Here is a 12,518-nt window from a genome sequence, read left to right as displayed (position 1 = left end):
GGTCGTCTTCCTGCAGATCTGGGAACCTGCTCCTTGGAGTAACCGAGAACCGAGAATACCGGTGCCTCCAACACCTTCCCATCTGTGAGGGACCATAATCACTTTCTCCACCAGGTGGCACTTTCTCTTGCTTGACTGGAACCTCTATCAAAAAGCTATTGCACCTGTCCCGCAGGCCCTAGAGCAGAAGGCACAGGGGACTCTTTTTCCAGGCACTCTTCTCTACTCTTTGGTCCAAACCCACGTTTTTCACCTACTGAGGCAGCAGCAGCACAGAATGATCATTCAGGACACAGCAGCAAAGGGCATGCAGTGGATGTTTTGATCTTCGTAGGCCACTGATATCTGTCTCTGATGCACCACGCATCTCCAGCTTCTAGTGCAAAAGCAGCCAAGGACAACGTGCAGATGAGTGGGGGACCAGATGTGGCCACTGTGCTAGTTTCGTGGCCCCACATTTAGAGTGGATAGGGTGTCCCAGATATGGATGCCCCCTCCCCTGGGAAATCATCTCCCGGGGAGCTTGCTGGTTACTTGAAGAGCCAAAAATAGGCCCGTTCTGCCTGTGGCTTCTGGGTGCAGAGCATGTGAGAGGATGTGTGTCCCACAGGTGTGGGAAACTGCCCCTCTTTTCTCTAGACTGGATTCCTTGATCTAACGGGACCCTGAGTCACTGCATGAAGCCATAGGTGTGAGCTGAGGGTCGTGCTGGTGCAACTTTCCTCGTGTCAGAATCAGGGCCACCCGCTTCTGCATCTGTTTTGTTCCTTGTGCCCCTGCTCATTTCAGTGCCCAAAGAATCACTTGTATCTCATGACCACTGGTCCTGTCTGACCTAATGACTCCTGTGATGGGCACTGGGTTAGCCCATAACCAGAGGCCTCAATCTACAGGCCCCAGTGCTTTACGAGGAGCCTCTATAAATGGCATGGATGTCCCTGTTCCAAGCGGCAGGACCTTGCCTCCTAGCACTGGGGGTCTGTGATGTGATTCTCCAGTAGAAATGCCACGAAGTCCCCATAGCACCTTGTCCAACTACCAGGGCTGCTGGGTCTTGTGGCCCAAGAGCAAGGTGCAGCCTCATTTCTCCATCCACGTGTTGTCTATACGGCCTTGGTGCCACAGCAGCAGGGCTGAGTCATCGCAACAGACACCTGTGACCCGCCAAGTCTGAAATATTTAATATATACCCATTTACAGCATGTGTTTGGACATGGCTGGCAATTAAATAGGGGTAGGACAGGGATCATACCCCTGCGTCTTCATAGACGTTTTAAGGTTGAAACTCATCCGGGTCATTTCATCCCGGAGAAGATACCGTTTTAACATTCTATTTGTAGAAAAGAAACGACAGTTTGAGAAGTTCGTAATTAAATTTGCCTACTCTGGTAGGCCTCGGCCTGCAAGTAATTCGATATAACTACAAAGATTTTGTGTTTCTGTTACAAATCTGGGGAATATGAAATGTCCAGATCCAAATGACAGTGCTGTGAGCAGGCCCTGGGGCAGGGGTCTGCTTATTAGGCACCACTTCAGTACCAGGGGCCCACGGTGATGCTTCCGATCTCTGGGGATGATGCCGTCCCACACTAGGTCCCAGGTGAACGTCTGGGTGGTTTCTGCTCCCCGTGTGCACTTTCCCGCATCAATGGCACTTGGCTCTCTGGGGAAGGCTGGCAGGAATCATTGAACTTGCTGTCACCTTGAAAGGTCCCTCGTCATTGGAACCTGGCCTCTCCTTCTAGTACTGGGCTCCAGGTCTGAGAAGTGGCTCAGTACTGGAAACGGAGCAAAGGATTCGGTCTTCTTGTTGGGAGGCTGCTTTTAGCCTTTTAGTCATCCATCTTTGTGTTTTATCTTTGTTTTTATTCTTTAAATCCAGCAGTCTGTGGGTTGGCTGTCTGTCCACTTTGCCTTTAGGATCTCTGTGTTCTGTGAGCCAAAGGAACAGCTCTCTGTGGGCCAGGCCCTAGGCTGCCATTGCCATTTCTATCATTTCAATAATTGCACAGCCCTTACTGATGACACTTGAGTGCCTGTACCTCAAATGTATTATTTCAGGATTTTTCATCCCCTTTAGTACTGGGAGCCCATTTCTGGAACACCATCTCCTACTGCCGAGCCCGGCTGTCAGAGACAGCCACCACCAAGCTTCCTGATGATGCTCTTGGGGAGGAACATTATCTCCTCAACCCTCGTAGATTCTTTTTGACTGGTTTAATAATCAACATGAGACAGATTAACTGGAAAAAGGAAATTTTAATTTGGTACATTCATAGAAATATGATCCTCTCTGAAGTGAGCAAAGGAGGCAGTTTTTTACCTTTTACACAAACAATGCATTTGTGAAGAATTGACAAGAATACGGGATTGGGCTTGAGGCAGTAAATGAGTAAGGAAGTGGCCAGGCTTGTTCAAACAGCCTCCTGGGCCCTGGATTCCCCAGCTCTGGTGTCAGGATGTCTCTGTACCTCCTGGTGCGGGGAGGGCACCTTTCACATGGGAGATTTATTTCCTGCGTTCGGGGGGACAAAGGTATATCAGAGAGTACTCCTTCCATTACTGTTTCTACAGTAACTTCAATTGGAAATAGTATACCAAAGTAACATGCTTTAGGGTGTCCTAACTTGAACCCCATCATCACTGTGCATTCTTCATAAGTTTGATGAACACTGAGTCCTGTGGACCTACCCATGGAGCTCAGACGGTGGACATTTTCTGTGTGTTCTGCCATTTGTATTTTGTGGAGCCTTTTCATCCCTCCCTGTGTGTCTGCCTTGGAAGTGACTGATTCTTCTCTCCCAGCGATGTAGTCAATTCTTTTCTCAGATTCCCAAAACCCATTCTAGTAGTAGGTGAGCACCATCTCCCAGGGCTGTGCTAAATCCCGAGACACATACTGTCAACTGTCCCTTCTCAAGTGTTGGGCTGTCTCTCACCCCACGCCCACCGTCGCCCAGCTTTCTCGGAAGCAGCCAGTACACTCTCTACCAGCTCCCTGCAGGGCTCGGGACATTGTTTGACACTCCCCCGGCACCTAGACCGTTTCTTCCGTCAGCCAGCCTGGTACATCCCTGCATTGCTTATGGACTGCCGATGCCGTACATTGGCCTGGTGGACGGAGGGGACATATGTGTGGTTTCTTGCCAGGCAGAGGCCTCCTGGTCCACCTCAAGCAAGGGAGGGATGCTCGCCTTCCACTGGAGTACGGAGGGGCCGGGCAGGATCAGTCCTCGTTCTGCCAGCTCAGCCATCAGAGGGAATCTCTTGCTATCACAGAGATGGGGAGAGGTGCCTGTGTGTCATGTCTTCCAACTCTGATTGTCACTTGCATTTTTCTTTTACAGATGCTCCCTCTGTTTGCTATAACTTCATCATTACTACTTATGAGTACACGTGGTGTGAATTTGGAGGCCAGGTCAATGGAAGCACATTTCTGCGTTATACCTGTACTCATAAAGCCGAATGCGATTGTCACTTTCTGTCGATAATGGGGAATGTCACAAAGACCTGTAGTGTAGAGAAAGAAACTCTGAAAGATCTGATGGAAAAATTCAAGATGATACTGCCTGAAATGAAACCAAAGAATTCTAGAACCAACAGTAAGTTTGAACGGCCCAGGGCAGAAGTAGAAAGGGTGTTGTAGGGATTGGGAGCTTGAATTTATGAAAATATTCGAAATTGGTCGCAGTGAAGAGTCCCAGCAGCTAGGGGAAAACTCAGAGGACAGAGAAAGATTAGGTAAAAAGGAGGGTACAGAGGGCTGGCTCCCAGCTGGGGACAAAGCATCTGTAAAGATCCAGGGCTGACCTCTTTCCTGTGTGTGTTTGGGATGCAGGTCATCACACCCTGAAGGGCGAGATGACATGTCAGCGGGAAGCCAATGGACCTGCCTATGGAATCTGGTACTTCTACCTCAATGGAAATAAATCTCTCCATTTTGACTCAAAGAACGGAAACTGGACAGTGTTGATTCCTGAAGGCGAGCAGTTAAACACATTGAACAATGAGAAAGAGGTGTATGAGTTCCTGAGGAGAAACTCAGCTGAAATGTGTAAGAGTTGGCCTAAGAATATGAGCTATCACCAGGATAATGCGTTGAACACAACAGGTAACTGAGCAGTAGGTCTCTTGAAATGACATTGACCACGCCACAGTGCGCGTGCGTGTAAAAGTGCAAAGGCAGCGCAGTGCAGGTGTGGTGGTGTGGTGGTGGATCATTGGATCTATTCCTTTGTTCCAACCCCAGCATGTGTCCCAGCAGCTGCCACACGTAGGGGGACAGAAATCGTCTGTGTTTTAGGATTAGCGGGTGCAGCAGAGCTGAGGAGGCACGTCCTCAGATCAGGGGTCTGGACAAGGCTGTCACTTTTGTGTTTCCATTGCAGCCCCAGTGACGTCAGAACGAACCACAGAGCCACCAACCAGGGCTCCTGCCACAGACCAGTCCATGAACATGAACATCACCTGGAGCATCATTGTGATCGTCTTGCTTATTGTAATAGTCACCGGAAGCTTAGTCCTTTACAGATGCAGGTACTGAGGGCAGAATTGAGTCGGAAGTGAGGGGCAGATGGCCTGGAGTGAGGACCGGGAACAGTGAATTCCCAGCCCAACACCTGCCCCCTCGCTGAACCTTCTCATTGTGCAGATGAGACCAGATCAGACCTCATGTCCCCTGAGAGCATCTCTTGGACAAGCTCAGCCCTGAGTTCTGAGATCTCCTCTCTGTGGGGAGGGGGAGGGTCCCCACCTACGCTCAAGGCCTTTAGTCATTTCAGTCCTGACCCAGATTCTGTGTTTAGGAGAGTCTGTGTGGGCCCAGTGTGTGTGGTGTGAGGAGAGCAGGCACACACAGCGTGGGTGGTATTCACATTCGTGTGAGAGCTGCATGGTGGCTCTGTGTGATGTGCCAGGGGAAAGGGACTCATCCAGGTGACTAAGAGGAGAGAGGCCTGGGTCTAATCCCGGGACGGGGGGTGGAAGGCCTTGCAGACCCAACTCAAAAGCCTGGAGTCTGGGTTGTGCTCTCACAGAAAGCGGCGTTGCGGACAACGAGCAAGGAAGAAGCCACCCCGTGGGGACTGTGTAGGACAAGATGAGGAGGCCAGTATTCTCCGGACACCTGAGATTCCTGGTGAGCTCTCGGGCAGCCAATCACCTGACAGCCAGCTTCCAGCAGACTGGAGACAGAGATCCACTGAGGGGCTCTGCCTTGAGCAGAGGTGAGTAGGGAGACGGGTGTGGCTGAGCTGCCGTTGATGCTCACAGCAGAGCTGGACCAGGAATGGATGGGGCAGGGTGGGACCGGCATAGTGACAGCTACGTGTGCTGCCAGCTAAGAAGCCGGGTGAGAAGAATCACCCCAGGCTAGAGGTGTCAAATTGAAGGCCCCGTTCCCCATCAGAACTACCACCTTGTCCTTTAGGCCCTCCCATCACAGGGAGAATCAAGAGGCGATTGAAGGGAGCATACTGAATCACTACTAGCCTTAGTCCTGAGCCGAAAAGGTCTGTAGCAGGGCCTGGGGCTGACTCTTTAGGTGCCTAAGTGGGGAGGAGGTGGGTAGAGGCCGCTGGTCCCAGGGCAGAGGTGGCAGGTGCAGCGAAATACGTGACCTTCGTGAGGGCAGAGCCCAAAGTGGGGAGTGACTGTGTGCAGTAGCCCCAGGGAACTGACCCAGGATTTCCTCAGCCACTGGGACCAACGCTTGTTCTTTCCTGCAGGCCGGCGACGCAGACAGGAAGCCCAGTCTCCTGCGTCTCTCTCAGTGATTCTGATTTGTGATTGGCTGTCTTCGATGACCCGAAGTTCATTTATAGGCCATCATCAAATCAGGATGATACAGTCGATGTAACATCTCATGTACTTTGTTGCATTTGCTGATTGTCTTATGCGGTGCATTTTTTTTTTAAACATATTAAGCCACTTTCTCTTGGTGCTCAAGAATGAAATTCCTACAGTGAAACTTTAATTGCTTGAATAAGGAACCTTGGGAAGAAAACATTTTCCATCTTCTCCCTTGATTCTGGAAAATCAGATACATTTCTGCATCATGATGTGCTCTTATAAATTACATTGCCCAAAAAATACGAAACCTCAGGAATTCTTGTGTCCTCATAAACAAACTCACTACATTTATACAGAACGAAATCATATTTTTTAATGTTTCTTTAGTAACTTATCACCCTATAATGTTTAAATAAACACCTGTATAGTCTAAAAACCTTAATGACTTTGGAGTTTTGTTTTATTATCCAGTAGAGAATTTATGGCTTTTCACTATTTCTCCATGTGGTAGGGTAAATAGTACCAGTGATTCTACAATGTTTCCTGTGGAAAAAGAGAATTTGTGGACCACTCTTAAGTTTACAGGCATCATGTGTTGGTCTCAAACATTATCCTGATACTTGGATGCAAACCGATATTCTGACTCTTAGGCATTGAGAATCTTTCTGACCCTGCCCTGTTCCCACACCCCCAGCAGCAGCGTTACTGTGAGCCCTGCAGGACCCATCTGCTTCATTTAGAATTTGGTCTTCACAGCAGACACATCACGACTTCTAAAAGTTGTTTTATTCCCCAATGGGCCAAACATCCATATCAAAATATATAATGAACTCCTACAAACAAGTAAGGATAAGGCTACTTCTCCTGAATTTGGGCAAATGCTTTGAGCTGTCCACAGATGGCGACATACTCTGCCGGTTCCTTGTTGTCCTCTTAGTCCTCCTTGATCCTTCTGGCTCCAGGATCGATGACCGTCCAGTAATGGTCATCGCGTCAAAGAGCAGGTTGGTCTGTTTCTTAAAGCTGAACTTCCTGGATGTCCCAGGGCCATGTTCTTCCACACACTGACAGGACAGCTTGGCCTGCAGTGTGGGAGGACCAGCCATGCCCCACACAGCGACAGTGTCCTGACTCGTGAGATCTCCAACACCACCCAGATGGTCGACTGTGTCTCCACACATTCAGGGGCCTGGTCCCTCTCCATGACTTGCCCTTTCTTGCCACTAGAGCCACCGCGTCTCTGAGGTGGTCCAGTGTCAGTTCTTTCCAGGAAGGCCCTGCCCTGTCTGTGCCCACTCCTTCCTCTCTCCTGCTGACTGTCCCCACCGCCCGCCCCCGTCCCTCACTTGTTTCTGGTCCTGTTCTCTCCCACTGTGCTGACAAGCAGAATCATATCAAGCTCTTGCCCCACGTCTCCCAGAGTTTGGGTCAATTCTGCCTTCACGTCGGTGGTGTCTTCCTTCTTCTGCAGGTGAACTTCAGTTAGGACCTTGTTGTCATCACTGTCACACTGAAGGAAAAGCTTTTTCTCCACTTATTCCTGAACTTCACACCAGGGCTGTCCAGGTCTGTACTGGCATTTGGCCGTGAGGTGGAGGCAAAGAGAGTGAGCCTCTGTGAGGGAAAATTCAGGTGAGGCCCTGGGGACGTCCCCTGAAGGGCCTGGCTGCTGAGGACGGGGTCTGCACGCCCGTGCCCTCCATCTCCTGCATCCTTAGTTCTGTCTCGGCTTTAACTGTCTGAGGTAGTAAAATACTCTGATGGACCCCTGCGTGCACATACTGTGACGAGGAGGATTCATCTGACAGAGGATTTCAGTGACCGCTAGTTACAAATGCAGAAGAAACGGTCTGTCCTCCTGGGACTTAAGATCTAGGTGAACACACAGGGCTTTCGACAGCATGGGAAGACCCCATAGAAGCCCTTTCAAATTCATGGTGGGTCCTGTTTATTGCAGAAAGGCTTCCTGGAGGAAAAGGTGGGAGCTGGCAGGACAGAGGAGCTGCCACATGTGAGCACAGTACCAGGCACGGTGCTTTGGGCTGGCGTCCCCCGGGAACTGGGGTGAGTGACATCCTGGGACCAGCCCGGCTATTTTCACATCTAGCTTCCGAAGCCTACAACAATTGTTCTGCCCTGGGCTTTTTAAACTTAGAACTGGTTGTGACAATCTCTGGTTTAATGTCAAAGACTTTCTTGTCGAGCTCTTCCATGAACTTTTTCAGAGTTTCTGTCTGTGTCTCCCAGGTCTTTGGGTCATTCACTTTCATCCCCAGAGGACCAAGGAGTTAGACCTTCGTGCTGCCAAAGTGACCGTAATGAAATGTGTTTCCATCGACTTGGCCTTGAGGGGCACACCATGGTCGCCTAGCACTGAGCTTAGGAGTGATAGTGAAGTTACAGCAGGGAGAAGGAGCATTTGTAAATCAGAAATGTAGATGGGGGTTCGATGGGCAGAAGAGGACCCAAAGCACCCCGTTTGCCCTATCTTGACAGCAGAGAATCGTCCTGATGGATGGGCTGACAGAGCAAGGACTGATTCAAGTTGGTCCCTATTTTCACCAGGTGAAGGTAAGAGTCGCTCCTTTGTTGGAGGAAAAAATTAGGAGGCCTTTGCCTGGCAAGAGCCCACATGTCCCTGGGTATGTCCCCTCAGTCCACTAGGCCAATACCTGGCATCGTCAGCCCATAACCAATGCAGGACTGCCAAATGGCTGTGGAGGAAAAGATCTAGAAGCCAGATGATGTCAGAAATAAGCCTGGTGTCCTGTAGGGAGATGGTAGACTGGGAGGGCGCAGCTCCTGAGGAAGCTGAATCACAGTGCTTGTGGGAGTGGGGAATGGGTAGATATGAATACATCCCCAAAAAGGAGAAGGCAGACTTGACAATTATGAGTGACAGGATTTCACATAGTCCCAGGAGATGGTGCCAACCTCCTCCTAGGATAGAACTTGCAAGCTTGAGAAAAAGGCATGAAATAGAAAAGGCAGAACTTCTCAGGCACGTAGTGGAGGCAGGGATCAAAGGGCTCAGAGAAGTGATTACCCCAGGGGAGGTAGACTGAAAATGCAGAAAAGCGTCCAGTCAAACATGCTCCCTCAGAAAGTATGAAGATAAACTTTGGTTTTTCTCTGAGGATAGCACGTATCAGAGGAGCACCGGAATTCCCAGAAAGCCCAGTGATGACTTGCTGAAGGTCAGGAAGGGTGGGAGGGGTTCGTGATTCCCAAACGGGCTTCCTGTAGTAATGGGGATGGAAAATGTCAAAATCCTGGAGGCCAAGTGGAAGTGCTCTCTGTCAGGAGCAAAGCAGATACGATGATCAACATGATGAGGAAGGTCAGAAATCCAGCAGGACCTCCCAGAGAGCCATGACTCCCGCTCCCAAGCCCACGGTGACCGTCAGGCAAAAGGGATGGGCAGCCGACCTGGATGCTTACTGTTGAACTCAAGGCATAAAAACAAGCAAGGGCAAAACACGAAAGTGGATGATCAACAGGCTGAGAGTGGCCTCCCAACAACAGACTGGATTCTGTGTCCAGTTTCCAGAACTGAGATGCTTTTCAGACTTGGAACGAGTACAAGGAAAGGCCAGGTTTTGATGAGGACGGACCTTCCAACAAAGTGGCGAGTGCAAAAGTCCTTCTGGCCTTCCCCAAAGAGCCATGTGGCCATTGCCTTCAGTAAGTGCCCATGGGCAAGCAGAAACTACCCTGACATTCAGATGGATCTAGTGAGTCAGTTTACATCTACCCAGTGATCCGAAGCATCATCGTGTGCCCTGTTCTTGAAGTGGCGCCTGGGGGTGAGGCCAGGCAATAAACAGACACCTGTCCCAGGTCCCGCTCAAAGGCGGTATGGGTCCACAGATCCACTCAGCAGTCATTCTACATTCCCTGGATCTGTAACAGGAATAAAAAGTCTTTGTAGTTATCGAACGACTTGTGGGCCGAGGCCTACCATAGTCGGGAAATTCAAGAATCATCTTCTCAAACTGTCTCCCCATTTCTCTCAATAGAATGTTAAAACAGTGTTTAATCCCGGATAAAGGGAGAGAGATGAGTGCCAATCTTCAGATCCATAAGGAGGCAGAGCGTGATCCCTGTCCTATAGTCACTGAATAACAGTCCAGTCTGAAGACTTTCTGTAAATGGCTAGCTACTACATATTTTAGGCTATGCAGACCATATGTCTCTTTGCAATTACTCAACTCGGCTGTTGTAGCCGGAAAGAAGTTACTGGTGATACATGAATGAGTGAATGTGGCTGGACCAGCCACTAGGGCCGTATGATCCCACAGCATCTATGATACCAGAGGTACCTGTGGTAGGACTTGGTGCAACGGTGGCTCAAGGCATCTTAGGAGAGCATTGAGCCAGGAGGGTAGGTAGGGGTTTAGTGAGAGCCTAGGGTGGGCATTGAGCCCAGCGTGGTGGCAGGCTTGGAGCAGGACTGAGTGAGGGGCGGGAGCTGTGGGATCCCACGTGGGACCGGTTGTCCCTGCTGTGGTGTGTGTGGGTGTGGGGGTAATGTAGGGGGAAGGCAAGAAAACTAAAATGTTAAGTCAAGCTATATTCGGAGACTGCAGGAAGCTGATCAGGCCCTATAGCCAGACCAGGAGAAAATCTGCACAAGAAGGAAAGATTTCTGCTGGGATTGCTAACAACCCATTTCCCACACAGTGAAGGGAAAACAGGAAAAGGACAGTCTTTAAGTGGCTCCCTACCCAAAATAAAATCATTCCTGTGGCTAAAACCATGTAGAACCTTGGGATCAGAGGCTGGAAATTGCCAGCCGGTCTTTCAGGCAACACACTCTCATCCTTCTTCACAGTTGGCCCAAATCAAAGGCAAACGGGTAAACAAAGTCTTCAAGCTGTAACTCAGGGGAACTAAGGAATGATCTATAAACTGAACGCTCTGGGGCTCCCCTCAGTGCCTCACTCTGTCTCTGCCGCTGTCCTCATCTGTCTGGATTGTCTCTTCCCTCTGAGTCTCTCTGAGTCTCTCTGAGTCTCTCTGACTGCTCTGTCTTTGCCTCTGAGAGGAAACCACCCTGTGTCTATGGAGTGTTACCCTCTTCAATAAAACTTCCCTTTTCACTTTATCATATATTTGAATTCTTTGTTGTCAACGAACCTCTTGTCTCCCAACAGAGGACTTGAATTGTCCCGTAGGGCCCCATGTCTGTCAGGTCCCAGCTGCCCTGCTTTCCAATCACAGGCCCTCCCAACCTGCGCCCCTGACTCATCCGAGTCCCGCCCCCATGACACCGCAAAAGGTTGCTTTCAGGCGGCCCGCCCTACAGCTGGAGGTAGCAAGGAGCCTGGTATTTTCGCAAGAGGAGTTTTGAGTGAGCGGTGGGGACAGCAGCACGTCGAGGGCTACTACGGTGCATCGGTTTCGGCCGGATGCGCCTGCTCGGCCACCATTAACCGGCATTTTTCAGGCGCTGGGACTTCAGCCTCAGCCACGCACCTTTCCCTCTTGCCGGGGACCGCTAGGCAAAAATCCTTTTTCACCCAAGTCGCTTTTGCCAGAAGAGGGAAGAAGGTGGAAACACCCCGGACGCTTTCCCAGCTCTCCGCTCCGATAAAACTCCCTGCCGCGGTCGTCGCCCTGCCGGCCGCTCGTGGCCATGGCGCCAAAGTGGAGTCTTCTCCTGCTCCCGCTTCTGCTGTGGGTCTGTTCCTGGGCGCGCCCCGGTGAGTTGGGATGTAACAGGCAGTGGGGCGGTGGGACGCAGGGGCAAGAAGGCGGCAGGAAAGGGGTCGGGGCATTAGGACGGGGCACAGGGACTGTTTTCCCACCGGGTTGGCGAACCTTTCCATCGGGTGGCGCGGCCGCCCCCTCCTCAATCCTTTCTGGGGGCTCCTTTCCACTTTGGCGACCTCCGGGACTGGTTGTCGCCCTTCAGGCAAGAAGTCAGGCGAGAGACCGACTGAGATGGAGAAAAAGTGCATTTGGGCAAATTGGGAAGCGGGGAGGAGCAAAGGGGAGGGCAGGAGGAGCGGCAGCACATTCTCCCGAAGCACCCCCACCCTTTCCGTGCACGGGCGCTTCTGGGGAGGCGGCAGCCGCAGCCCAGGGACCCCGGGCGTCAGGACATGGGGGCTTTTGCAGGATCTCGACCCAAGAACAACCATATGTCCCTACTCTCATCACAGGACTTTCCCCCCCACTGACTCTCCGCCCTTAAACTTCTCAGCGAGTTCTGCCCGCAAACTACCACTTCCTTTCTTCCCAGGGAAGCTGTGGTCTCACTTGTCCCGCCACAGCTCCTGCCACCTTATTCCATAGTTCTATGGGGATCCAAGAACTCCAGTGCTCCTGAGAGTGAAGACCCTAGACAGTTCCTCTCCCTTGTGGCACTTTACGACCCTTAGCTGAGGACACACCCCAGTGTCAGGTCCACAGTCAGAGGGACAGGAAGCAGTTTCCAAATAGGACCCTAGAACCCAGGGAAGGGAGGGCACTGTCCTCCACCCTTTGGTCCAAACCCATGTTTTCCACGTACTGAAGAGGAGGTCATTCAGGACACAGCAGCAAAGGGCATGTAGTGGGTGTTATGATCTTCACAGGCCACTTAGTGCCTGTCTCTGATGCACCACGCACCTTCAGCTTCTAGTGTGAAAGCAGCCAAGGACAACGTGCAAATGAATGGGGAACCAGATCTGGTCACTGTCCTGGTTTCCTGGCCCCACATTAGTGCATATAGGGTGTCCCAG

The 12,518-nt window shown here is 51.0% G+C and overlaps 1 protein-coding gene across 1 annotated transcript; it reads left to right on the top strand.

Annotated features, from left to right (window-relative positions):
• The first annotated feature begins 3,434 nt into the window (after nt 1–3,434).
• Nucleotides 3,435–6,232, top strand: LOC120616839 (UL16-binding protein 1-like). Its single transcript, XM_039880404.1, has 5 exons — nt 3,435–3,602; nt 3,839–4,111; nt 4,389–4,536; nt 5,037–5,225; nt 5,727–6,232. Exons 1-5 carry the CDS (start codon nt 3,491–3,493, stop codon nt 5,785–5,787), a joined length of 783 nt encoding a protein of 260 aa, XP_039736338.1. The 5' UTR covers nt 3,435–3,490; the 3' UTR covers nt 5,788–6,232.
• Nucleotides 6,233–12,518: the final 6,286 nt, after the last annotated feature.

The sequence above is a fragment of the Pteropus medius genome, unplaced genomic scaffold (assembly GCF_902729225.1).
Source record: "Pteropus medius unplaced genomic scaffold, Ma_sr-lr_union100, whole genome shotgun sequence".
Lineage (NCBI taxonomy): Eukaryota > Metazoa > Chordata > Mammalia > Chiroptera > Pteropodidae > Pteropus > Pteropus medius.
This window is presented reverse-complemented; position numbering and strand designations above follow the sequence as displayed.

Excerpts from the sequence above, each read along its gene's own strand:
- LOC120616839 (XM_039880404.1), top strand. The coding sequence starts at position 3,491 with ATGGGGAATGTCACAAAGACCTGTAGTGTAGAGAAAGAAACTCTGAAA. Across the intron at positions 4,112-4,388 it reads TAATGCGTTGAACACAACAG|CCCCAGTGACGTCAGAACGA; the intron begins GTAACTGAGCAG and ends TTTCCATTGCAG. Across the intron at positions 4,537-5,036 it reads TTAGTCCTTTACAGATGCAG|AAAGCGGCGTTGCGGACAAC; the intron begins GTACTGAGGGCA and ends GTGCTCTCACAG.